Genomic DNA, 25027 nt, shown 5'->3' with positions numbered 1-25027 from the left:
GCGTCCCTGCTCATCCATCTTGACGACGTCGCGACGGCAGTCCAGCAGGAGCAGGCTGCCACAGGCTTCACATCGCATTACCTGTACCGCTTCCACGAAGGTCTGGACGTAACCAACGTAGCGCTGGGAGCTCGGCTCTCGCCGGACACGTGCATTGGTTGGGGTCGGCAGCTTCGCGCGGCTTGGCAAACGGAGAACTTCGGACAGCTGGGTGAACGCAGCAATGGAGACACCACCATACTTGCCGCAGCCGTCACCCAGATGCTATCGGCCATCGCAGCAATGCAGCGCACACTTCAGAAGCTCGTCGCGGTCCACGAGAGCAAGTCCACCAGCGCTGACGGTCCTGCTCCTTGTCGCTGTGCTGGCCAGGCCCCGCAGGCGAGCACTGACACCGTCGTTGAAGCGCACTCTCTTGCTGGCTGCTTCTACAACTGGTACACACTGGAGCTGTGGCACACGGCAACCCAAAAGAAACAACAGTTTGTTCGTGCTGACCTCAAGGCAGGCGTCAACATCATGATCATAGCAGCAGGGCGAGAGGTAAACGTACCAACGGCGCCACTGGATCGGGACGGCGTCGCGTATCGGCTGTGGAAGCAGCGTGTCTGGATGCTAGCGGAAGACTTGGACAAGAAGGTCAACGCTGCGCTTGGGAGTATCGACGGTAAATGCCGGTCCAAAACCGCGGGGTCGCTACGGAAGCGCTGGAGAAAGCTGCGCGTTGACCACCGCTCTTCGTACGACGCGCTCTGCTCAGCATTTATCACCCCCAAAGCGAACGGTGGCATCGTCGACCGCTGCACACCAGCTAGTCACCAATGGAAGCAAAAAGACTTGGAGTCGTAGGATCACGCAGCTTGTATTAACGCTTAATATATTCCTATTCATACAACATGGATAATCGAATTCAAGGCGCAAATGCACCCGTCATCGCCATCCCACAACTTACGCACAGCGTATGCATTCCCGTCAGTCCCGATACAAAGTCATACACAATAGAAAAACGCTCACATACCGTCAGCGAGTGCGCACGACCTCGTGCTTGGCCGACAGCTATCAAAACCGGCAGCATAACACCCGCCCTGCCGGGTTTTGTAGCTGCTTTCGACGGGTCCTTGCGTGGGGCGCGTGGGGCGCGCCTGGGGGCACTCGGGTCTGGGGTGGTCGGCGGGGGAGGCGTGCGGCATGCTCGGAGCGCGCTGTCGTGTTGGAGATGCGGGGCGGAAAGTGTGAAGGCGGAGAAGGCTGCGCAGCCGGCCAAAAATAAAACCTTAAGGTTTTTCTTGGCTTTGGAGCCGATAAACCAGTCCATACTTTGTTGAAGTCATATGGAATCTCACTTATGATTTGCTCTCCTCATTGGGAGCGGCGTTTGGGACCTGGTCGATTAATGTAGTTACGCCGCCTTTACCTCAATTCAAACAGTCATGTTAGGACTTTCGTACTTAGTCGGGAAAATCCTAATCTAAAGTTTTTAGAAGTCCTAATGGAGACGATGGCTACGTGTGCACTTGAAGGTTGACAAGGGCGAAACCCTTGGTTTGAACGACATCTTGATTCTTGTATGGGTCATGTGGCTCCTTTTTTGTCCTGGCTCATTTTACCGTAGGTCCAATACGGATAGGACTTAGGACTAAAGTCTTAACCAGACGCACGTGCAGTGCACTTTCGTAGCTGGTTAATCCATGCAGTACTATTCATGTGCATGTACACGCGCTAGGCGTCCAGAATGTAGACGCAGTTTGCGTTACGGTACATGTACCGTAGTGCTATACGGTATTCGTCTTCTGTCTCTGTAGCACGGGCTCTGCGGGTTCCGGACAACCCCGTGAGTTGGAAAACCTTGCTTGAGGTTGTGGCTACAAGAGTGCTGTCAGTACCGTAGCGCGTCAGCAGCGCAGAACAACACGGAGCTCGTGCCGAAAAGCACGTCAACGGCGCAATTCCGACGCGGGGAGAGGCCACCACGTAGTCGTTCTCTTCGTGTTTGTGCCGGTACGTAACTTAACAGCGTGGAAGCGCAACACACAGCCGCTTTACTTCGGTATAATGCCGGGTACATGTGAGAAGGATGGCGGGACCCCGGGGTCTCATCACATATCGGTATGATACCGACGGTATCAAATCATCAGATGTATTGAAAAATGTATTGTGCCTTTCACTTATTCTGCCGTGGCATAACTCTAATTCCTTATCGACCTTAATTATGCCCCGAGTTAGCTAATTCCCATGTTAATTCCGGGTCGTCCCTCCGTGGCCGAATTAGGAGCGGCGATGGTGAGGCCGAGTCAAGGCGGAATAAGCTAATCCAGCCTGCATTAGGCGGAAACAGAGTGATTGGCGGTACCCTACCCGCCAATCCGCTCGTATCTCCGTCGATTGGCTCTCAAATGCTGATCGCGGAGGGGAACAATCTTAGCACTAAATAAGCGGTGATCGCCCTTTTATGACTCTAATTCCCCCTGAATTAACAGCTCACCCGCCAAAATACGTGAAAGGCACAATATGTGTTAGCTAAAGGAAAAGCAAGTCTCCTTCTCTCCGTTCGCCTACTTCGTTGACGAGCTAAAGAACTGCAGGATAGATGGCTGGTTAGATTTCAGGCCGGCCTTCTTCTTTTTAGGCCGGCCAGGATTCCGCTTCGTTGAGGTTTTAGACGTAGATTTGTTAACCGCCGCGCTAGAAGGTGAAGCTGCGTTCATGATCGTCTCAGGTACATCGGGGTAGTAGCTCAGGTACTCTTTCGGGATAGAAAAGTACTTAGCTTCGCCGCTGAGCGATTGCTTCGTTAAGGTGAGTTCTCTTTTCCAGTAGTACAACCTCGCGCTCTTCCTCGGAAATATTGGGCTGCTGAAGCAAAATATCTAGGAGAACGCAGCAGTCACAGACATCCTCCGCTGTTCGTTTTAGATGGACACCAGGAAAGTAGTACCGCTTGTACTGGGTGAAGCGGGAGTAGCTTAGTGTGTGGGCATCTGGGTTGATTCGGGCGATATCGTCCACATAGCGAGTGTGTACAATCTTCCACGTCAGCTTGGGCTCAGTGAAGTACTGCCGCGGGTGTCGGTGGGCGCACGGAAACCCATCCTCCAATATCCACGTAGTACAATGCGCTTTGAGACGAGCAACATCGTCCTCCGTGAATGCGTGCCAGGGTGTAAGTTTTGCGCGCCTTGTGAGCAACGACTCAATTCCAACCTCTAGCACCTTCCTTAGTCTTGCTACGCGACTTCCACCGACCGGTATGATCGCTCTAATCACACGTTCCGAGAGTCCTAATTGTAGAAGCTGGAGCACGACACCTTCCGACTGCTGTCACTCTTTTCCGCCATAGCTTGTGTCCCATGAGTCCCAGTCCCGACGGATCTGCTGAACTCGCTCCTCCCCCAGGATGGCTACGGCCCGCTTGTACGCTGCTTGCTTCCGATCAGAGGCTTTTTTCTTTTACGTATCGGTCTGAGGCTCTGGGAGCCACCTCCGCGGCGTCGTGCCATTTACTTACGAAGCTTAAGCGAAAATGGTAAGACCCTCGATCGTTTCAACGCTGCCCTTGATAAAAATAAATAATTGCCGATACCGATTATTTCGGATGGGGGACACCGGGGTCCCGCCAACTGTTTCATATGAAGCGGCCCGAATTGGCAGCACGTCCATCCTGTATATGATTTTGCATTAAGCACACCGTGCCTGTTTTTATGGGTTACAAGCTACGAAATAGCCCAGCAAATCGGAGCTTTCCAGTGGTACCAGTGCTATTTCCTACTTTTTCGTAAAGTAAAAACTACAATCACATTTCTTGAGGACTTGTTTTGCGGCCCCTGATTGACCCAACAACACTTCAAAGAATATTGTGGCTTGCAGCGATTTTGGCAAATCAGCGCCTCATATGTCCGATATATCGGGGCCGATTTGTTAAAGTGGCCCGATTTGATGGCATTGCCATTCCGATTTGTTAGCAGCTATACTGCCTACGGTAATAAGTCTGTGTGCGGAAATAGTCTATGTTCGAAAATAGTCTTGGTCAGACTATTTATTGTACTGGTCAAATTGTAGAATTCATAATTAGTCTGACCACTTCAACTTCAAAATTAGTCTCTCCTGTGTCGTGCGGGTAAGGGTGCAAGGCTCTTATCGGTTCGAGTCACACATTACATTTTTTTCTCCTTTGCAAGTGTTTTTATTGTTTGTGGTTAAAACGAAGTGGAATGAGAAGAAGTTGGAATTGATCAAGGACAATTGGCAAAACAAAGTCAGGAAGAAAGGCTCATGGTCTGGTGCTGGTTAAAACTTCCTAAAACCGAACTAAACTGTCCTAATTTTCCTAAAAAATATTAACTTGACTTTAGTAGGCACATTTCCCAGTTAACAGTCAGTACTCGGGACCAGTCTTCCTGGAAGAACGGTCTCAGCAACATGGCCAAAAACTCTAAGGGGGCGGACACTCGCCCGTTGGCTCTCACCTGCGGACTTAGCGACGGACTTCGGGGGGCCCGCCCCTCTCTCGCTTCGCTCGGGGAGCGCCGCTGCGCGGCCTGCCCCACCCCCTCGTGCCTTACGCTAAGTTCTCGGCTCGGCCAGGTGCGGTGTCTAGAAAAAAAATATCGGGTTGCAGCGCTCGCGTCCGCTCGCTCGCGCACCCCCCCCCCCCTGATCGGCGGGTGTTGGCTATCGGTGAATGCATCGAGTGAGCCTCGCGCTCGCATCCGCTCGCCCTCGTCCGAATAAATTACCGGTATTTCTACTTAATTAGGTTAATATACGTTAGGACAATTAGAGCAGTTTTAGAACACTTTTTATGAACGTTTTCGCTGCTACCCATGGTCAAAATCCAGGGAAAAAGTTCTTCCTCCAGCTTGCTGCAGAGGCGGTGAAAGCCGTCAACCTTAAAAATGGCATATCCTATGCGCGCAAGGCGATAATTCGATGTGGACTTTCACTTGGAATCGATGGTACCTGGTCGGTTGGACAGCTCTACCCGCATCTTCAAGATATTATCGCGAAACACCGCGACCACTTCAAAGGTAAGCCGGCCGATGAAAAGTCCGAGTAAGACTCTTTTGTGTGTGTTGCTTCATAAATAGTCTTAGCAAAAATATAGTCTAGGTCAGACTATTTATTGTCTAAGAGCAATGAATCATTCAATCAAAAATAGTCTAGGTCAGACTTAGGCAGTGTACCCGAATGGCCGCTATAATGTTGCAATTCTGAGGGGCAGTGATTATCTCAGTTCAGCAGTAGCAAATCCACTGCAATCAGGGGTGCATGCAGGCCAGCCTGCCTTAAGCTTACACTGGAACGTAGTACGGTACTACTAGTTCAGAAATACGCCATGTTTATGACCGTAGTTTGTGTGGGTTTTGGCTCCATTACTTGACTTTACTATGGATTTCACTAGCTTTGAATGTTCGATCCCTATTTCAGACTCCTACAGCTCCGATTTATATAAATTGGGGTCCGATATAAAGTTGTAAATGAGAGGGCAAAATCCCTGCAAGCCACATCTCAATTTGACCCACACCAAGCAAGTCGTTCCCGTACCATATTACTACACTGTGGTATTATGATCAATCACTTGTGTCGAGCATTCGTAAGACAGTTAGTTTGACGACAAATCAAATCTAGTGTTTTGATTGGCGAATAGTACGACTTGCAATTCTGTTGGCACTGCCAGGCGCAGAGTGCTCGCAGGCTCTGCTAGGAAGGCCCGCGTTCCTCTTCGCTACTCTTTTTGATGCATTTCGTTGCACTTCGTATCCTGACTAATATCGGGCGCAGCATAGTAGTGGTAGTAATGATTGGCGGTTCGATAGGACTGTGCGGAGGAGCGCTGCGACACCAACAAACTCCCTCTACATATTTAAAACACCACGGCGAGCTTAGATCGTTTAGATTTCCTAGTACTACAGTAGCAGGCCGAGCAAACTGGTAAGCGCCTTCAGCCGGGCTGATCAATTACTTTAGCTTTGGCATTTTTCATGTATTCCCGAGAAGTTTCGCCGCTCATTTGACTCTTAGAGGCCCTCACGTCGTTTTGTAGTTATTTGTTTGCGACACCACCAACAGCTTACCTACACGTGGCCGCGGGTGAGGTCGGTGGTGTCCACTACCGACGTAGGTGGAGCTGCAGCAGTGTGCGCCTCCGGGAGTAAGGTAGCCAAGCAAACCGCAACAAATACAAATACAAATACAAATACCAAGACTGACTGACGCTGCCTTGTTGCTACTACAAAACAGTTCATTTCATGACTTTGGTAAGATCCCATAATGTATTGATTGTCTACTCCCTCGCGTCCTCCGACAACGCCTCGGTGCGGAGCATGTGTGCGCGCTCGTCGTGCACTGCTTCGCTCGGAGGCGTCCTCAGAGGACACGACAGGGTTCGTGGGCCGCACTACCGGAGGAAGAGGGGCTCTATTTGGTTATGCATTAACTAGAATTCACTATAAAGCCCTGAACGTTTTGTTTGTCAAGCTGGGCTAATGGTTCAGGTGCATTTATTTCTTAACCATTCTCAAACAAGCGTGTACATTGTAGTTGGCAGTAGGGCCGCACTACCGACTACATGTTCGTGCTTGTGAGCGCCTTATTTCGTCGGCTCGACTGTAGGTGGCACGAGCAATTCAAAAACAGCAAAGCGGTTGTCCTCGGGTTCCTACATGCTCAACGGAGGAACGCACGCAACGACACTACCCTCTGAAAGTTTTGGCCAATCGCATGGTGCAAATTGTTGTCCGACAAACTGTCTTACGTTTTGACGGACAAAATACAATGTAGCCACTGGTATACTAAAACCAAGATGTAGCCAAAATGCGTTTGATTGCAAAACGTAAGACGCTTTGTCTTACGGTAGGCTCTCTGGGGCTAAGTATCGTCTTACGAAAGAGCATGAATCTTATACTGCAGTAACTTGTATATATATATATATATATATATTGTAATCCAGGGGCCCCTAGTGTCCCTGTGGGTAAGGCCAACGAAGATCAAGCGTTCCACTGAGGGTTCGAGTCTCGCCCGGAGCGATTCCGATACAAACGCCACGTAAGTCTATTTTCCGACCCCCGACGACCTCCATCACTACATCCCCTGGAACCCCCTAAGTCACCCCCCTAATGGAACTCCCGATTAACCTCTGCAACCGCATCCCCTAAAACCACCGCCTCACCACGACCTCAGGAAGGGAAACCGATCAACTAGGAATAATTTAGGGTAACTCACTTAGACGTCAAAGTGCCAGCTTCCAGCAGGCTCCGAAATAAGGGCCTAAATATACGCCACCAGGTCAAGTACCTGGGACCTTCTATATATATATATTATAATCCTGGACGGATCCCGGACGGGAAACATACGAGTCCTGGCACTTGAAGCGGCTTGCATACACGTGGTGTGAGCGCGAAGCGAATGAGAAGTTGCAATTGAAACACGGGTACATAGCTACTGTCAGACGTACACGTAAAACCCAGAACTTTGTTTTTCGAAGCAGTCGGCGTCTGAAGCAGGTAAGAACATGCATGAATCCACTTGAGGCCACGGCCAGTAAGTTTGACGAACTACAGCAACGCCTCGAATTAGTTGCAGTATTGCACAGCACGCCGTTCCGAACTGACCTAGCATCCTGCTGACGGTAAATTCACGCATAATTACTCATCGACTACGAAATCTAATGCTTTAGTGTTTGTATCCAATTCTGTGAAGGCTCGAACCGCCCAGGACCGCGGTCGTTCGCTGACAACGAATCGTTGTAGACGCGCGAATCGACTGGCGACCGCACTGGTGGCCGATCGACTGGCTGGCCCGGTCCACTTGAAAGGAGAGAGTATCTCCACTCAGCCCTCAATGTAACGGGACACGACCATCGTGATGCTGTCGTACGACATGAAGATAACACCTTGGCCGGGGATGACGCGGCCTAGCCGTGGCACCACACCAGCGTAAAATGACCCCACGCCTTCATGCACCAGCATCTGGCGGAAACAGTCGAAGGTGCTCTTGTACTTGTGTGCGTCTAGACCCTGCATCCGCGTCTTCACCACGTCAAACGCTGTTGTGCACAACCCAAGCCGTTAACAGTTAGCTTAGCACCAGAATCCACAGCGACCCACGTACGATTGTTGCCGAAGACACTGAAGATTCCCGCCGTCATGCCACCGATGAGGCTTAGAGACGCTCGCTGGCTGCCCGTCATGTTCTGCGCGTCGTGGATGATTTCATGACGCTCCAGAAACTCGGGGCTCATACGCTTCTGGAACTCGCTGAACCACATGAAGCGCAGGCCTTGGTTGGTTGACTACAGTTCAAAGTACACGAATACAAAGCAACCGTTCCGTTAACCGATCGGACCCACGAGAGATATCTCCTCCGTCACTGTTACATACCTGCTTGAGAATCGTAGCCCAGAGCCCCTGATAAATACCACGAATGCCCTCCTTCGCGAGGATCATCTTCGTTCCTTCCCACACACCGGCATTGGCACCAATGAGCTTGGTCTTGAGCGTCTCAATCTGTATCGCCACACAACAAAAGTTTGTAAGACTCGGGCGCGTACCTACTGCTGCTGTCATTGACCTACCGGTGTCGTGGTGAATGTGGCCTCGATGGCACCGGCCATCATTCCAGCCGCGAGGTTGCGCACGGCTGACGTCTTGCCGTCCTCGTCCGCTAGCCTCCGCTTAATGAAGTCGAAGGCTCCGAAGCGGATACCGGCCTTAGGGATGGAGCCTACGAGCACCGGTGCCAGTCCCCGGTACAGTGATCCGACACCGTCGGTCTGCACGTGGTAGCGGAAGCCGCCGATCATCCCCGTGTACTGCGCGCGCATGGTGCCCAACTGCAGGTTGGTTTTGATCATCTCCATGGGCCAAATGGTGAGCGTCTCGATGCCGCCGGCGATGGCGCCCGCCGTCGTGGCCACCATGGGGTTCTTGGACTTAGTCACCATCTTAGTGAACTGTACTGTGTCCGTCGACGCACGACGCCGACGCTCGGAGAGATTCGAAATGCCGTGTTGGGCGTGAGACGCAGCAGCTTCAGTTCTGAAGTTGCGCGTGGGATAGCCACAAGAACTCGAGCAGAAACAACCGGTTGGTGGTGTAGCACATCTGGCAGGAAATTGCACAAACAGTGCGGGTGATTTCCGTTGCCGGACGTCGTCTCTCTGTTGGACGATATCTACCAGCATCGGCTGTACACAGCACGAATGATGGCAAGGTGAGTGTGTGAAGCTGGCAGTGTACATGAACGACGTCCACTGGTGCCCAATGCAAGTGCTTTTGTGCGCTGCGCAAGACACGTCCTTGAAGTTTCGTGCTTTACCGATGATGTCATTTGTTTCGGTGGTCCTGCACTCTCACCCCCTAGTCTACCACACGCATCAGTCCAAGCTGTCGAGTGCGCCCCGCAGCCGCTGGACGCCCGTGCGGATCTCTTCTTCGTCGTAGAAGGCGAAGGATAGGCGCGCGGAACGCGTCATGGCCTCGCTGGACGGCACTCCGCCGTCACCATCGCCGTAGAGAGTCCCGAGCGAGCACCGCGTGCCGGGAGTGAAGGCGACGCCGTGGTGGGCCATTGACTCCTTCAGCAGTGTGTCAGCATTCACGCCGTCGGGCAGGTGCACCCACACAAAGTATCCGCCACTCGGCTCCGTAAATGCGACCTCGGGGCAATACTCGCGTAGAGCATCGCACATGGCGTCTTTGCGAACTCGGAAAACGCTCTTCAAATGGTCAATGTGAGGCAGTAGCAGGTCTTGCTCCAGCACTGATCGTATGGACGAAAGCCGCGAGCCATGGCACGCAATGCCGCAAAGTTAGGGAACAGGTTGAGCAGGATACCAGTACCTAGGGGGCCTGCAAAACACTCACCGCTATGGACGAGGGCTGCGGTGACAGGGTTCTGCCCACCGCCGCTACGAAGCGCTCCGATTGTTGATAGCGTCTCAATAGTGTCCTCGCTGCTCTGAGCCCAGCCTGTGATACAATACGTCGTAAGTGAGTATGTTGCGCGAGTTCTTGATGAAAGAAATGGGGTTCTTCTCACCGAGACGAAGTCCAGGGGCTAGGATCTTCGAAAAGCTGCCTAGCGACACAACCAGACCGGAATCATCATAGGACGCAAGCGATGGCAACGCACCACCGTCCAGGTGCAGGAGGTTGTAAGGTTCGTCCGAAATGATACGGAACTGGTATTTCTGCGCCAGAGCAACAAGACGCTTGCAACGGTCGGGCAACATCACAGCCCCCGTTGGGTTGTGGAAGAACGGGATCGTGTACAGGAACGCAGGGACGTCTCCACCCGCGAGTTTGTCCTCCAGCACGTCCAGCTATCCACACAACCCCAGCGCATTTTAGCCTCTCATCGCCACAACAACACCCCCCTCGTCACCCAGCCATACGATACGTACGTCAATGCCGTCCTCTCCTGCGTGGACGCCTTTCAAGTCCAATCCGAGCTCACGGAAGATATCATGCGCCAGAAAGTAGGTCGGTTCCTCCACAAACACGCGCTTGTTGGTCTTGGAGTACACCATTGCGGCGTGTGAGATGGCTTGCGAGTTGCCCGCAGTGACCATCAGCGTCTCCGGGTCGACAGCGTCGGCTCCTAGTCACGGCAGCACAGCACTCAGTCGATGTCCTCCGTCGTCTCGGTAATCATTTCGGCGATCTGTCTGTTACCTGCCACGAGTTTGGCGATCTCCTCTCGGAAGCCAATGAACCCTTTGGCGACCCCATACTGCAGCATCAACGGGTCCTGGGTCGGCTTAAAGCGAGCGGTTGCAGTGACTCGGAACGTATCCAGAGGTAGCAGCGACGCGGAAGGCTGACCCAGGCCAAAGTTGATGACGCTGCTGGTCGTGTGCGTTTGTGCGTAGGGCGACGACTGCACTGAGCTCACGGGAGGGGGGTCCGAGCTAGAGTGCAGACTGCGATACAGACCTGCAGCTTGCCATGACGCGCGGAGGTGCCGTGCACTGAGAGCATTGCGGCCCCCGCGGCGGAGCAGCGCAGCCATGTTCCGATTTTTGCGGATACCTTCGAACTGAGCTTCAGGCTGTGTACAGCTGGTGTGCGGGTTGTGGTATTAGCGAGGTGCTTCAACTTGGACCATGACTCGGCGATTGTTTTGCCAAAGCTGCTTCGGCGCACTGCAATGGCGGCAGCAATGACGAGAGCTGCAAGGGGTTGGTTGGGTCCACCACTCGGTTAGCGCTTGGCCAATGTTGTTGTAAGTTGCCGCAATGTGCTCCGCCCGGGAAAAGCAAGGTTTGATGAAGTACCACAATCTCACTTCAAGAACGACACTCCAACCCGGCGCATTTTGGCCCATTCATTACCTTGGTTGATGATGCCTTCGAACAATCGTTACACTGCTCAGCATCCTTTAGTGAAAGGAATTACTGTTGTGGGAGCAAAATACTCCAAGCAGCTTGATAGTGCCTACCGGTAGTCGCGCAAAACGAGTAAGATCCGAGGGGACCATGTACGTTCCCCATTCAATCAAATGATGAGCGCCTCTCACTTACTGCGCGCACCCCCGCTACCCGTTCTATACAACTAGCATCGGACAGTTAAGGGGTTCCTTGCATTCGCCCGACGTCGGAAGATCTGGCAATATTGCCGATGCTTTTCGTAGTACCCTTCAGTTGACAGCTCTGCATACCGCTGTCGCCGGCGCCGCTATCGCGAATTTCGGGTTTGAAGTTTCACAATAGCCCTTAGCCCTACCCGCTAACCGGCTTTCGGACCGCGGACCGTAACCGAACCGGCTGCGCGTCCGAAGTAGCGCTTAAGTGCCGCTTAAGTAAACGCATTTCAACCAGCCAATTCGCAGCGGCGACGGTGAAGTAACGGCAGCGCGCCGCGGCTCCCTTGCGGGCTTTGGAGCCTGGAAGCCCGTCCAGCGAGTCAATTGGCATAAATTCTCCCGAGAAGACTGAAGCAAAATGGTGATTAAGTAAGTGCGACACCTTTTCTATGGATACATGCATGGCTATGAGCTCCGGTCTGGAGACGCGGGCAATACAGCGAGTGCGGAGGCGCAACAGACATAGGCAATGGGTGTAGCAGTGCATGCACCCACACAGGCAGGCAGGCAGGCAGGCAGGCAGAGCACCAGCAGACTCGGATGACTACAGTCGACGAACAGCTCCACAGATCAGCAGCTTTCCATCCAGCCTGAGCGCCTCTCGCTCCGCCTTCAGCTCGTGTTCAATTAGCTCACTAGCACAGCAGCAAAAGACAGCGAGCGGTGACCCTAACGACGTGTGCGGCGTTTTGACCTCAGGACCGAGACGTGCTCGTTCAGCGAGAGCCGCATCTACCCCGGCCACGGCTCGCGCTTCATCCGTCGTGATGGCTCGGCTTACGTGTTCATCAACTCAAAGAGCAAGTCGCTCTTCATGCAGCGCAAGAAGGCCACCAAGATCGTGTGGACCCTGGGCTGGCGCCGCATGAACAAGAAGCTCAAGGTTCGTTGCCAGTAGTCATCGGCAGATGTTTTAGGTTGATACAGATCAGCGTCCAGAAGCTCACGTGCGTTATCTTCGTCGTCGTAACAGGTTGAGGAGGTCGCCCGCCGTCGCGCTCGCAAGACCACCAAGATCCAGCGTGCCATCGTCGGTGTCTCGGCTGAGGACGTAAGTTGCCGCTGCTGTTTAACTACGCGTTGGTACGATTGAGCGTGACTTCTGACATGCATGTATCGACAACAGATCCGCAAGAAGCGCAACCAGAAGCCGGAGGTCCGTGCCGCCGCTCGCGCCGCCCTGAAGGAGGCTAAGGAGCGTAGCAAGGCCAAGAAGTCGGTGAACAAGGCCGAGCACGCCAACAAGGGATCCAAGGGCGGCAACGCCCCCCGTGCCCAGAAGAAGTCGGGCAACCGCGGTGCCATCTAAATCAGTTGACCTGATCGACTGATCGACGTCGCGACTCGGGAGTCTCGCCACCTCTTGAATGCCAATCATCGACACGGGAATTTCCCTCTTTACTGCTTTCGGGCAATGGGCGGGCGCTCTAGTGCCTCGTTTGCCAGTTAGTTTGGACGCAGTCTGTGCTGCCGAGTTAAGTGGAACGAACACAATAGAGGTCAGTCTTGGAGGGGGAATCTCGCTTCCTATGCCAATTTGCCATGTCATCCTCGATCCTCAGTTGTGTCTGTGAATGTGCTGCGAGTGTCAAGCCAAGATGGGCTGACGAAGATGAATGTCGATGGGCCCTTTGGTAAACTTGGTCCACCTTGACCACCTCTATTAGCTTACGTCTAGACAATAGCCATGCATGTGCCAGGGCTACAGTACAGTACTCTTCACCGCATGGAGGTTGTGTTGCTTCATGCTGCATATGCGTCGACCATGAGCTATAGGCTCCGTGTACCAATCAAATCTCCATACGGAGCGCAAGGAGCTACGCACCACCAACTCGAGTGCTGCCTTTTTGGGTTTGTGTGTCAACATAAAGAGGCTTGCGGCCAACCAGCTCACCCCTTGGACTCAGTTGCGAATCTCTCCTTGTCACCATGTCGACCGCCACGCCCCCACCCGCCCCTGCCGCCAATACCGAAGCCCCCAAGGAGCTCACGAGCAAGGACTACTACTTCGACTCGTATTCGCACTTCGGCATCCATGAGGAGATGCTCAAGGACACGGTGCGCACCAAGGCGTACATGAACGCCATCCTGCAGAGCAAGCACCTGTTCAAGGACAAGGTCGTGCTGGACGTGGGCTGCGGCACGGGCATCCTGTCCATGTTCGCCGCCAAGGCCGGCGCCAAGCACGTCTACGGCGTCGACTGCTCGGGCATCCTGACGCAGGCGCGCGAGATCGTCAGGGCCAACGGCTTCGCCGACAAGATCACGCTCATCCAGGGCAAGATGGAGGAGCTGACGCTGCCCGTGGACAAGGTGGACATCATCATCTCCGAGTGGATGGGCTACTTCCTGCTCTACGAGTCCATGCTGGACACGGTGCTCTACGCGCGCGACAAGTACCTGGTGCCTGGCGGCCTCATGTTCCCGGACCACTCGACGCTCTACATCGGCGCCATCGAGGACGGCGATTACAAGGCCGAGAAGCTCGACTTCTGGGACAACGTCTACGGCTTCGACATGAGCTGCATCCGGGACATCGCCAAGGTCGAGCCGCTCGTGGACACGGTGGGCAGCGACGCGCTGCTCACGGACGTGTGCCCCATCCTGGACATTGACCTGACCAAGGTGACCAAGGAGGAGCTCGCCTTCTCGTCCAAGTTCAAGCTCACGACCTTCCGTCAGGACTTCTGCCACGCGCTGGTGGCCTACTTCGACTGCACCTTCTCGGCCACGCACAAGAAGCTGAGCTTCTCGACGGGCCCCAAGGCTGAGTACACGCACTGGAAGCAGACCGTGTTCTACCTGGAGGGCGAGCTGGCCTGCAGCCCCGGTGAGGTCATCGAGGGCGAGCTCACCTGCAAGCCCAACGCGACCAACCCGCGCGACCTGGACATTGACATTAACGTGCGCTTCGACGGCGCCAGCGGCTCGTACAACAAGCTGCACGAGTTCAAGCTGCGCTAAACTGCAGCGGCTACCTACACCTTCCTACCTGCATGCATCTGAGTAGACTAGAAACTTAAACGCACCCTTTGAAAGAAAGATACTCAAACATTTTCGTCCTCCTCCTCTTCCTATATGCAGCCAGCCGTTGCGCTTGCTTTCACCCCTTCCTTCGCTCTTCAATCTCGCTTTTTTCTCTATAAATACAGTATCTTCCTCCTGCTTGCTTTCGTCTTGCTGCCTCGGTGTGCCGGACGACTTTAAACCAGCACACCAAATTACTGGCGCCCCCTACTGCTCGATGTCCTCCATTTCCATGTCGCCATCAGCGTCTTCCTCTTCGGCTTCTTCGACAGAGTCAGCCTCGTCATCCTCGTCGTCCTCTTCTTCAAGGTCGATGTCCTCTTCCATGCCCTCGGCAGCGTTACCGTCAATGACAATGTCCGTGTAGTTGTGGTCGAGCTGAGCAGCGGCCTTGACGAGCTCCTCGTCGTCCACAAAGTCCATGTCGAGGTCGTTGCCAGCGCCGGGGGCACCAGGAGCGCCAGGCTGCGCGGCACCAAAGCCCGTGCCATTAGCCGCCTGGTTGTTGCCGTCCTCCATGGCGTTGGGGTCCTGCGCGCCCGCCGGCGACCAGTCAATGGGGAAGCGCGTGACACGCGGCTTGTCCGCCAGGATGTTGCGCTGCAGCTTGCTCACGTCCACGCGGGCGGGCGGGTTCTCCAGCAGGAACGGGTCGGCGTAGTCGTTGTTGACGTAGTAGCCCACGCGCACGAACTCGCGGCCGCGGTACGAGCAGGTGACGAGCGCTACAGTGACGCCCACCTTGTCCTCGTCCGGGATCATGTCCGGGTTGGGCGGGTCCGACTGGAACACAAACTTGTTGGTGCCCACGGGCACGGGGCCCACCAGCACCTCCTCCAGCACCTGGTCGCGGCTCTCGTCCTCGGCGCTGCCCACGTACGTGATCTTCCACTCCAGGTCTGCAGCGAATACACCAGAGAATTAGTGTGTTGTATAAGTTAATGCTGCTGTTGCGGTGGTTGACGGACGTACCGGCCTCGAGGGGCTGCGCGCACTCGAACGTGACCTCGAACTGGAAGGGGTTCGTGAAGGCCGTGGGGTTGTCCAGCACGGTGATGTTGGTGAGCGTGACGTAGGCCATGGTTGTGGCTTCTTGTCAACGGAGCGCGGGGAGGTTGGGGAGTGAGTGAGAGGGGGGCAGAGCCTTGGGTGGGTGGGTTCGCGTGGCTCGCACTTGGGGGCACTCGACGAATGAGTTGCGTGGCGCCAAAACCAAATGCGGCGTACCGTTGAAGTCAGCGCTAAGTACGATCTTACCGCGCCACTATTTCCGATCTTACCCATGAGCCTGGATCGAAACGATCATATCAAGCTCAACGAAACTCAACTCAACTCAACTCGCCTGAGTGCATTACTTGCCTTCTTCTGTTTCATTCACTGCTACAAAGTTAACTTTATCTTACTACCTAGTGTGCTGAGGCTCTATCTGCACAGGAAAGCAATATTCAAAAAGCTGCCAAAATGTCATAGAGACGCGATCCGAAAGCTCGTTGGTGCCTTCAGGTCGAGTTGTCGTATTGCTGCTGGGCTGCCAGCCATCATTGGTAGCCAGCCCGCGGTGTTGTATCCGCTCACTTTCGGAAGAAGCCGTCCAGCGTAAGCTGACCGACCTTCCTCCGCTTCCGAACAAGTCGCGGTTGGAAGGCTGTCGGGAGGCTCGAGGGTCCGGATGCGAACGACAAAGACATGACCGTCATCGTATCCACTGTAGCTGGCACCGACGACGGCACACTGCTTGAGACCTCGGTATCTGGCATCGGGGCTTGTTGCCAGGCGTTTTGGACGTCGTCGCTTGAGTCGAAACACCCATCTTTGAGCTCGATGACTCGGTCCGACGACGCCTCACTGGCCTCACTTGCGGTTGCCGGTGTCGGTGACGCCATGAGCAACAGCCGGCCGTTTACAGAATAGTTCGAGTTGTCTAAGAACGAGCAATCTCGTTTGACGGAGCGCCGTTGCCTCCATTCCGGCTACAATAACACAGATAGATTGTCACTACTGATGGACGCGGGGGAGACAAAAAGATACGATTTGCTCACCTTGGGCGCTTGCTTCGGGCTTGTTCCAGCATTGGTTTCCTCTACTCTTTGTATCTTGCCGGTAAGATTCGTCGCTACGTCAAAGCCATCTGATCAGGAAAGGTCACCAAGCACACACACATCAGCGCCTTGATAACAACGGTCCTGTCCAACCTGTCGAGGGATCTCCACGTACCGCTCAACGAGCCCTCGCTGTCGTCAGAAGGCGGACTACACACGGCCCTCTTCTCAGGTATAGCTTTGCTGGCAGATAGGAACGAAGAGCAAGCGATCCCAAAGCTACTCTTCCCTTGTGGCCGACAGTAAGTAGATGCACTACTAGCTGTAGGGATCGAAGCGGGCCGTGGGGCATAAATAACGTCTGCAGCAGAACAATCAACCTAATGAGTGTGTGGGCCGGCAAATTTTGAGCGGGTCTGCAAATCAACTCACTGTCAAAAACTTCCGACGCCTCCTCCTGAAACTGGTTCACTGCAATCCACACACAGAAACAAGCATAGTGCTTAGACGCCTCGCCCGCTACAATACCATTTTCTTCACATCAGGTGCAAAAGTTGACTACGCAGCACCTTACCATCCGTGACGTCCTGCCAGCTACACGTCTGCATATGCTGCGAGGCTTGGGTCGCTGTTTCCTGTTGTTCCTCGTCGCCTGCAGCGTCGAGTCGACGATACAATATACAAATCGTCAGTTTCACGAACACTACGAAACCCCTGCACGCATGACCAGCATGCCCATTTCCCACACACCGTCAAAGTCTTGGCTCGGGTTGATGTCCAAGCTGTCCATATCCGTAGCGTTCTGCATGCGCCAAACAGCGCCATCAGTCCACATCTCCAAACGCTCCCCCTCTCCACACCAATCTGAGAAACGCACGTATTCCACAAAGGCCGTGAGCTGCTCCTCCATGTCGAGACTGTCCTGCTCGCTGTCTGCTGCCGTGTACTCGCTGCCGTCGCTGTCCGTGCACTGCTTCTTGCCGTTCAGCAGCTTGCGCTGTTCGTCGCGCTTCCGCTTGCGCGCCAGCACCATGGCGGACGCGGACGGCCGCGCCTTGCGCCGCTGCGAGTTCCTGTTCGTCCACTCGCTGCCAGCGCATCGCGGCGGTTCCGCCTCGTCCCGCTGGATGTGCGAGCGCTGCTGTAGCCACCCGCAGTTGCTGGGCCCTCGGAAGGCGGCGGCGGTGGCGGCTGGGGCCTTGTCCAGCGTCGGCAGGCTCGGGAGCTCGGCGCGCACGGAGGCCATCATCGCGGGCTCGGAGTCGAACTGGGAGGAGGGGCAGCTCTCGCCCACCACGTCGTCCGGCGGCTCCAGGAGCATGCGGCATGCACGGGCGGAAGAGAAATCACAGGCGCGACCGTGCCTCGGCCTCTCGGCTTGCTCACGCAACGGTCTATTACTTGGCTCAACTCGTGTCTGTGACGGGGAGAAACAGGCGCGGGTTTCAGAGCCGGCGAGGGAGGAAAAGAGTGACGCATACAAGGCGCTAGTGAAAAGGGCACTCGAGCGGGGACAAGATTGTGCCTTTTCGGCTGAGTACCTGTCTCGGCGCCCATTGAATGCTCACGCTCACACATCCAATGCAAGCGCAAGTGCGGCCCGAACAGTTCAACCACAGCGCCGTGCTTGTTCCAGAACGTTTACTTAAGCTGGGGTGTGCAGTGAAGTATCTTCCTCAGTACATTTTCTCGTCGCTCGGGTCGAAGCCGCTGTTGAGCGCGGCGCGGAACTCGTCGTTCGCGCGCAGCAGCTCCGCGATGCGGTCGTAGCGCTCCGGGTCTTTGCGGATGAGGAAGATGAAGCACTCGGTGTCCAGCTTGCCCTTGATCGTCGCCAGCTCCATCGCCTTCTTGGTCTACCATATATAGCGTCACTTGTTAGATACTATTATGTAGTAGTACATCTCGTTCAGAAGAGTAGCGCAACTGCAGCCTTACCATGGCGTGCACGTACTCCACCACCAGGTCCTCCATGAGCTCGGCCGTTTCGTCCAGCGGCTCGGCTTCGTCGCCAAAGCCGAACAGCATGTGCTTGACTACGGCGGCGTGCAGGTTGACGCAGGTAGGGATCAAAATGGAGTGGCAGGCACAGAAATAATAAGGTATTTTAGTCGCCTTGTTCCTTCGCAGCAGCACTCTGCGTGCCGATCTGCTGCATAAGACGCGGCACCTACTGCTCTCGACCAGCTCCCCACGCACGAACGGCTTGAGCTGCGCCGCTTGGGCCGCGTGGGCATCGGCGCCAGAGCCGTTCGCCGCAATTGCCGCCGCGGCGTCGCCCGCCAGCCGCTTGGCCGGCGATCCGCCGGCTCTGGAGGTGGCGCCCACGTCGCTGGTCTTGCGCTTGCGCGACTTGGGCGCCGCCTTCTTCTTGGCGCCGTTGGCGTCGGCCGCGGTCTTGCTCATGGTGCCGCCAATGCGCAATTGCACTGTGGCGCTTTGGTGTTGCAACGCCTCGTTGCTATTGGCCAAAACGCGGCGAGTACGACCACTTGGAGAAAGTATGCTGACGCCGCTGATTGGCCCACTAAACTTAGCTTCAACGTTAACCGCGCTTGATGGCCACCATTGCGCATTTTGCAGCGGAACACGCACGCGGCGCCCATGGGGAACAAGCCGTCGGTCCTGAGGAGCTCCTCGCGCGCCGAAGAGGCCAACGCCACGCCCCGCGTGGCAGCGAGTGGTCCGTCGGCGGCGCTGGCTGAACCCCCGCAGCAAGGCGAACCTAGCGGCTCCGTGGCCAAGCTGCTGACGGGCAACATCGCGAGCGTTCGACCCGTCGAGCAGGTGCCTCGAGGCCCCACCGCTCTCGACCAGAAGTGCGTATTTCAGGAGTTACATATTAATGCATCGTACTTGAGGTTAAGTAGGGTGGCGCTGACTTGTTGTGTGTCGTGTGAAGGATCACGAGCGCGCTGAGGGAGCGCTGGGAGGCTCGTGCGCAACAGGACAAGGACAAGTACGGACGGTTAAGGAGGTTTAATCAAGTTCAAGTTGGTGTGGGGTTGACAGGAGGTGTCTGTGATTGTTGTTGCTGTTGTTGCAGCCAATTCACGCGGATTCTGCTGAAGTTCCCGCAGGCGGCGGTGGGGTTTCTGAAGTTGCAGCTTCTGTGTTTTCCTATGGATACATCTAACTCGTTACGGGACGTTGCATTACGTAGGAAGCATTTGACAGTGTCCGCTCAACATTCCGAGTGTACGATAGGGAGAACAAGGGCTACATTGAGTTTGCGGACCTTTCGAGGGTCTTCGAGCAGCTGGGCGCGAATTTCTCGTCGGAGGAAATTAGTATGGTGTTCCAGGAGTCCGACATGATGAAGGATGGCAAACTCAATTTTAAGGAATTCCTGGTGTGCCTCGCGATCGGATTCGTGCTGCATGTATGTATTGAACAATCCGGCTGCGTTATTGCACGAGACACTGACCGACTTTATCCACTGCTGCGTGCAAATACAGAAAATTCCCTCTCTCGAAGGAGAGCGACTGAGCATCTTCTACGCTCCAATGTAAGTGCAGTTCAACCGGCGAGCCGATCATTGTTCATGTATCTAACCCTGTATTTTACTGCGTGTGAAGCTCTCGAACCGGTAGTAACAGTACTCCAGCTTCAGCACCCACACAGTTCATCTTATTTGGAGAGGTGAGAGAGCATACTAAGCGTCCATCGTGATAGTTCTACTACCTTATGCTAATAAAATTTCTTGTACGCTACAGGGAAACAAGCTTAGACTCGCATTCCAGCTTGCGGTGGACGCCTTCCTATGGTTCGATGTTGACGGTGATGGTGTTATTAATCGGTACGTTCGCCACTCGTGCACAGTCTCCAAGCAATGCACTGTATTTTGACGTTTGTCGTTGCGCGTGCGTAGGTCGGAGATGTCCACAAAACTCCAACACTCCATGGCTCTTCACTCCCCAACAAAAAAGATGACAGCGGATGATATGAACAAAGGTACGACTGTGCTGCATTTGGTATGGAATCGCCGCAGGTATTTACAGTCAGGGATATTCTCTTACGCTGCAGACACGAGCGACGACTCGAGCAACCAAGCGATTTGGGAACAACGGTTCATGGAAATGGACTGGAACGGCGATGGGACGATCCAATTCAAAGAATTCCTCATGGCGTTCGAGTCCTGGGTTGGTCTGGAAGACGATGACAGCATGAGCACCAGCAGTTTCCGTTATGCAGGATAGTTGTCTGAATATTTGGTTGCAGACAATGAACGTCATCTCGACGTGGTTTCATAATAAAATCTTCATGCTCGTAGAAACGTTCGCTTGAAAATAGGTTGGTTCACGGGGGTCCTCGCTATCCTGGCTGAGAAAAAGCCTCTGTGGATATCCTCTGGAAATGATGGAAGCGAGCTCCACTTCGAAACAACGTGCGTTCTTAAAGTGTGGGTTTAGCTTGAATCATGTTAAGTAAGTTTTTTATTTCAGTGAAGTCGGATGATAGTTCGTGATTGAAGTATCAATCAACTAAGTTTGTGACCTTAGCTCGAAACTTGTCAAACCAGAATTTGCCACGGAGAGAGGAGAGATGCTGCAGCTCTTTTGTGCGATCGTTGGCGCGGCGACAGACTCGTTCTCTGTGAATATTGACGCGGATCAGTCGGTGGAAGAGTTGAAGGAGAAGATCCAAAAGAAAATCCCAGTGACGATCAGGTGTGAACTCACGAATCTGCACCTCTTCCTGGCGAAGAAGGAGAACAAGTGGCTGCCTGACGACGAGGCTTTAGACGCGACGCTTCTGGGCGAATTTAACTCCTCGATGTATTTGAAGATGCGAGGTGGAACTCTTTGGGCCGCGTGTTTCGCTCGGAAATGAGGTGGCGCATGTACTGGTGGCAGTTCCGAAGCAGGAGCAAACGTCTCGAGGTGAGAGCGTCCGCGATTCCTTTTCGATGTTTCGAGAAGATCGCGTACGTCAAATGCGGATTGAGCGGATAGTTGAGCAGAAGATGGCCTCGTTACGGCACAAGGAGCCGTCCTACTCCGATAAAACATTGGGGGAACGTGAGCTTGTTAGGTTGGAAAAGGACGGACTTATCAGCGATGTTGCACCAAGGGAGGGCGAAGAAGCGTTTTGGGCGATGGATATTCAGACTCAAGCTGATTCTATTGCGAATGAGGTTGAGGTTGACGCGTTCATTACTCCTCATTTCAGCAAAAAATTGGACTTTTGGGGTATGGTATTCGTCAATAGCGAGGGGCATCCATGGTTGTCTCCGTCTATACGTTTCACCAATAATGCAGACCTTGAACCGGTTGGATTCGTGACGCATCCTGGAATGTTTCGCTTCGGGACAGTGCCGAACAATGGAGTGCAATGCTTGAATGGACTTCGCTTTGGAGTAGCAGAGAAAAAAAATTTCGACTGCCTTATTTTGTTCGAAAGGCAGCTCACTATAACTGATGCTGCATTTGGCCGAGTGGTGCGATATCTGCAGCACCTTTGTCCCGAGAAGCCGGCGTGCGCTATTCTCTTTGACCATCGGTCCTTTTGGTTGATCAAAACCTACAAGGCTGTTGTCGTCAAAGTGCAAAAATCGAGGTGGGTCATGGACGGCTCGAAACTATTGTTTCAGAAGTTTATCAACGACAACATTTCTCCATGGGTAGAGCGCTTAACCATTGCCTGCTCTGCGTTCGGTGTTGATGTGGTGGAGGGCGACACATTCCTCGGCCGTGGCGCCTATGGACGCGTTTTCAAGGTGGTTGGTGAAGGCGGAGAGATCCTCGCCCTGAAAATCGTGGAAAAACACTCGGCTCAGCGTCTTCATGAAGAAAAGAAAGCGTTGGAGAACGCCCAGCATACAGGCTTGACGATTACTCCTGTGGGAAAGATCATCGAAATTCTCGATAGTCCGGCGTTGTTGCTGTCTCCTGTTGGTAGACCTCTGCCTCGACCAACGACACGGCAGGAGGTACGGGACCTCTTTGGACTACTATGGCAGCTGCATGATAAGGAGCTGATTCATGGGGATCCTCACGTGGCGAATGTAATCCTCGTTGAGGAAAAACCTCTCTGGATCGATCTTGTGGAAGTGGTTGAAGCAAGTCCCATTTTGAAACAACTTGACGCTGAAATTCTCACCTCAGTGTATCTCGGACCCGGCCAGTGAACCCGGTAAGGTTACTGGAGTAGTTGATCAAGAACTATGGCAAAAGCGCAACGCAAGAAAATCTTGCTCGTCTGGCCGAAGGAGTCGGTCAAATTTTGGAGTTTTCAACTTAGTTCGAAGCCTATTCAGCAATGTAGTGATCTCCATTCGCACAACAATCGATAGTATATTGAGAGAGCTTTTCCAATGAGAAATAAATATACTATCGGCGAGCGGAGTTCTGTATGCATAGCCTTGAGACTGCTCACATGCCATGAGGAGAAGTGCACGTAGTGCTTGAGCTTTTTCCGTAACGGTTCTAGTTGAAGACGATCTTGAACGGCCGCAAGTGCGTATCGCTGACGCTAACGCGTTCGTTTTGCCGGGCAGGTAAAGGACGCACTTTGGGAAACACCATGGGAACCAAACACTCGGCCCACAGGCTTCACAGCCACGGCCACAAGCACTCGTCGACGTCTCGTGCGGATTCATCTCACCAGTCTACGGGTGAATCCTGTGCTTCACCGCGCGATGAAAAGGTTAGCACCCACGCATCGTGCGGCCCAACCGAGTCGTCTATAGAAACAACCAAGGAGCAGCTCCATCGCCACCCCACGCACACGCACAAGGACAGCCCCCTTGATCGAAAGTAAGTTGCCAGTGACAATAGGAGCATGCCGTGGACTCACTGATCAATGCTTCCTTCCTACGTCAGGGTCACACTAGCGCTCCAGAAACTCTGGCGTTCCCACGTTCTGAACGACAAGAAAGAAATGTAAGGTGTCGTGAGTGTTTGACTTAGTTATATAGCATGTGCGCTAACCTCTCTTCATCTGAAGCCCGTTCACTCGCATCTTGTTGAAGTTCCCGCAGGCTGCGGTTAGTTTTGGCGACAGCGCTTAATATCGCTGACAAGATGCTAATGCTTTTGTGTGCTTCATCGTGGAATTGCAGAAAGCCTTCAACGGTGTGCGCTCGACGTTCAAGACATTCGACAAGGAGGGCCATGGATACATTGTGTCCGACGATCTCCCGGCCATCTACAAGGAACTTGGTGTGAGCTTTTCGGAAGACGAGATCAACCAAGTGTTCGAAGAATCCGATATGAAGGAGAACGGCAAACTCACCTTCAAGGAGCTTCTCGTCTCTCTCGCCATCGGGTTTTTGCTGCATGTGAGCTGGAAACATTCATAACTGCGTCTAGAACTGCGTTGTACTGACGGCTTTGTGTACTGCAGCGAATCCCTTCACTAGAGAAAAACCGACTCAGCGTCTTCTACACGTATGTTGCGGGATATCACTCTTGCCCCTGTGACGCACTTTATCCTAATCTTCATCGTGCTACTTAGGTCTCGAAGTGGCAGCATCAACGGCAGCATCAGTGGAAGTGTTGGCAGGAACAACAACATCGGTGGGAATAGTGTCGGTGGATCAAGCACCTCCAGCACTGCCATGGCGATGAACGGAGATGTAAGGATCTACTGGTGCCCCGTACCATAATCTGCCGAAGTTTTGACTTCATACGCTGTTGTAGGACGTCGAGCTCCGAAGCGCTTACCAACTGGCAATAGATGCATTCCTCTGGTTCGACACTGAAGGTAGCGGATATATCAATCGGTTGGTGACATGACGCTCTTCTATTATCTTCATCCACGGACCTCTTCCTAACACCTTTTTTTTCCTTTTCTAGCAACGACATGTCCGTGCAGCTAGAGGCCTCCATGGCGCGTCATTCACCGACGAAGAAACTCAAAAGGCGCTCGGGTGGCTACAAGGGTAAGTTTATAGTGCATAGTTTCCGATTTAAATTGCAAGACTGAGCGATTTCATTTTCCGTTTGGAGCAGACTCGGGTGAAGACTCCAAGAACTGGTCGATCTGGGAGCGTCGCTTTGCTGAGATGGACTGGAATCACAACGGCATGATCCACTTCAACGAGTTCCTCATGGCGTTCGAGTCGTGGGTTGGTGTCGACGACGACGAGGACGAAGAGGATGAAGAGGAAACACGCCACGAGACTGAGAAGGAGACCTCAACTGCCGTCGACTCCTCCGCCCAGTAGAACGATCGTGCGTAACAAGCCCGGCTGGAAGAAGCTGCAAGGCGAAGAAATGCATTCTTTTGCTTTTAAATATGTTATTTGCTAGCGATCAGATGCTTTAAAGTCAGTCGTGCTCCAGCCTCCTTAGGCACGGAGCCATATTACATGATTGGTGCCAAAGGTACGTACACAAGGCGGCGATCATGGGTGCCTACCGCTTGAAGCCGAATGC

The 25027-nt window shown here is 53.7% G+C and overlaps 13 protein-coding genes across 13 annotated transcripts; 7 read left to right on the top strand and 6 right to left on the bottom strand.

Moving 5' to 3' along the window:
• Window positions 1–261: 261 nt before the first annotated feature.
• On the top strand, window positions 262–849 carry PHYSODRAFT_499348 (hypothetical protein; the record flags this gene model as incomplete). The annotated part of the gene is made up of 2 exons (XM_009528186.1): window positions 262–306; window positions 382–849. The coding sequence occupies 2 exons, from the start codon at window positions 262–264 to the stop codon at window positions 847–849; spliced, it is 513 nt and encodes a 170-aa protein (XP_009526481.1).
• Window positions 850–2874: 2025 nt separating this feature from the next.
• PHYSODRAFT_462936 (hypothetical protein) lies at window positions 2875–3315 on the bottom strand (the record flags this gene model as incomplete). The annotated part of the gene is made up of 1 exon (XM_009528185.1): window positions 2875–3315. A coding segment is annotated over one exon (441 nt), but the record flags the coding sequence as incomplete, so codon positions are not given.
• A 4511-nt stretch (window positions 3316–7826) lies between these two features.
• On the bottom strand, window positions 7827–8977 carry PHYSODRAFT_560086 (hypothetical protein; the record flags this gene model as incomplete). Its single annotated transcript, XM_009528184.1, has 4 exons — window positions 8570–8977; window positions 8376–8501; window positions 8083–8287; window positions 7827–8041 (listed from the first exon to the last, which is right to left on the bottom strand). Exons 1-4 carry the CDS (start codon window positions 8936–8938, stop codon window positions 7827–7829), a joined length of 915 nt encoding a protein of 304 aa, XP_009526479.1. The 5' UTR covers window positions 8939–8977.
• A 393-nt stretch (window positions 8978–9370) lies between these two features.
• Window positions 9371–11007, bottom strand: PHYSODRAFT_498576 (hypothetical protein; the record flags this gene model as incomplete). The annotated part of the gene is made up of 4 exons (XM_009528183.1): window positions 9371–9756; window positions 10093–10318; window positions 10400–10596; window positions 10671–11007. 4 exons carry the CDS (start codon window positions 11005–11007, stop codon window positions 9371–9373), a joined length of 1146 nt encoding a protein of 381 aa, XP_009526478.1.
• Window positions 11008–11923: 916 nt separating this feature from the next.
• Window positions 11924–13120, top strand: PHYSODRAFT_354582 (hypothetical protein). The gene is made up of 4 exons (XM_009528182.1): window positions 11924–11949; window positions 12280–12463; window positions 12554–12631; window positions 12707–13120. The coding sequence occupies exons 1-4, from the start codon at window positions 11939–11941 to the stop codon at window positions 12887–12889; spliced, it is 456 nt and encodes a 151-aa protein (XP_009526477.1). The 5' UTR covers window positions 11924–11938; the 3' UTR covers window positions 12890–13120.
• Window positions 13121–13503: 383 nt separating this feature from the next.
• PHYSODRAFT_351193 (putative arginine N-methyltransferase) lies at window positions 13504–14636 on the top strand. The gene has a single exon (XM_009528181.1). The coding sequence runs from the start codon at window positions 13510–13512 to the stop codon at window positions 14542–14544; it is 1035 nt and encodes a 344-aa protein (XP_009526476.1). The 5' UTR covers window positions 13504–13509; the 3' UTR covers window positions 14545–14636.
• A 26-nt stretch (window positions 14637–14662) lies between these two features.
• On the bottom strand, window positions 14663–15746 carry PHYSODRAFT_354581 (hypothetical protein). Its single transcript, XM_009528180.1, has 2 exons — window positions 15580–15746; window positions 14663–15506 (listed from the first exon to the last, which is right to left on the bottom strand). Exons 1-2 carry the CDS (start codon window positions 15686–15688, stop codon window positions 14815–14817), a joined length of 801 nt encoding a protein of 266 aa, XP_009526475.1. The 5' UTR covers window positions 15689–15746; the 3' UTR covers window positions 14663–14814.
• Window positions 15747–15823: 77 nt separating this feature from the next.
• On the top strand, window positions 15824–16207 carry PHYSODRAFT_314785 (hypothetical protein; the record flags this gene model as incomplete). The annotated part of the gene is made up of 2 exons (XM_009528179.1): window positions 15824–16016; window positions 16047–16207. The coding sequence occupies 2 exons, from the start codon at window positions 15824–15826 to the stop codon at window positions 16205–16207; spliced, it is 354 nt and encodes a 117-aa protein (XP_009526474.1).
• Window positions 16208–16720: 513 nt separating this feature from the next.
• PHYSODRAFT_503821 (hypothetical protein) lies at window positions 16721–17679 on the bottom strand (the record flags this gene model as incomplete). The annotated part of the gene is made up of 5 exons (XM_009528178.1): window positions 16721–17007; window positions 17079–17117; window positions 17221–17298; window positions 17397–17448; window positions 17524–17679. 5 exons carry the CDS (start codon window positions 17677–17679, stop codon window positions 16721–16723), a joined length of 612 nt encoding a protein of 203 aa, XP_009526473.1.
• Window positions 17680–18322: 643 nt separating this feature from the next.
• PHYSODRAFT_503737 (hypothetical protein) lies at window positions 18323–19052 on the bottom strand (the record flags this gene model as incomplete). Its single annotated transcript, XM_009528177.1, has 3 exons — window positions 18323–18502; window positions 18585–18682; window positions 18821–19052. 3 exons carry the CDS (start codon window positions 19050–19052, stop codon window positions 18323–18325), a joined length of 510 nt encoding a protein of 169 aa, XP_009526472.1.
• A 494-nt stretch (window positions 19053–19546) lies between these two features.
• PHYSODRAFT_502537 (hypothetical protein) lies at window positions 19547–20845 on the top strand (the record flags this gene model as incomplete). The annotated part of the gene is made up of 7 exons (XM_009528176.1): window positions 19547–19614; window positions 19824–20028; window positions 20105–20154; window positions 20240–20288; window positions 20363–20445; window positions 20518–20600; window positions 20673–20845. Coding segments are annotated over 7 exons (711 nt in total), but the record flags the coding sequence as incomplete, so codon positions are not given.
• Window positions 20846–21612: 767 nt separating this feature from the next.
• Window positions 21613–22776, top strand: PHYSODRAFT_503910 (hypothetical protein; the record flags this gene model as incomplete). Its single annotated transcript, XM_009528175.1, has 1 exon — window positions 21613–22776. The coding sequence occupies one exon, from the start codon at window positions 21613–21615 to the stop codon at window positions 22774–22776; it is 1164 nt and encodes a 387-aa protein (XP_009526470.1).
• Window positions 22777–23171: 395 nt separating this feature from the next.
• On the top strand, window positions 23172–24816 carry PHYSODRAFT_264348 (hypothetical protein; the record flags this gene model as incomplete). Its single annotated transcript, XM_009528174.1, has 8 exons — window positions 23172–23404; window positions 23595–23634; window positions 23710–23928; window positions 23994–24037; window positions 24105–24225; window positions 24290–24372; window positions 24446–24531; window positions 24602–24816. 8 exons carry the CDS (start codon window positions 23172–23174, stop codon window positions 24814–24816), a joined length of 1041 nt encoding a protein of 346 aa, XP_009526469.1.
• Between the last annotated feature and the right edge of the window lie 211 nt (window positions 24817–25027).

The sequence above is a fragment of the Phytophthora sojae genome, assembly GCF_000149755.1.
Source record: "Phytophthora sojae unplaced genomic scaffold PHYSOscaffold_4, whole genome shotgun sequence".
NCBI classification, from domain to species: Eukaryota; Oomycota; class Peronosporomycetes; order Peronosporales; family Peronosporaceae; genus Phytophthora; species Phytophthora sojae.
The sequence above is the reverse complement of the archived record's forward strand: the minus strand, read 5'-3'. Positions and strand labels throughout refer to the sequence as shown.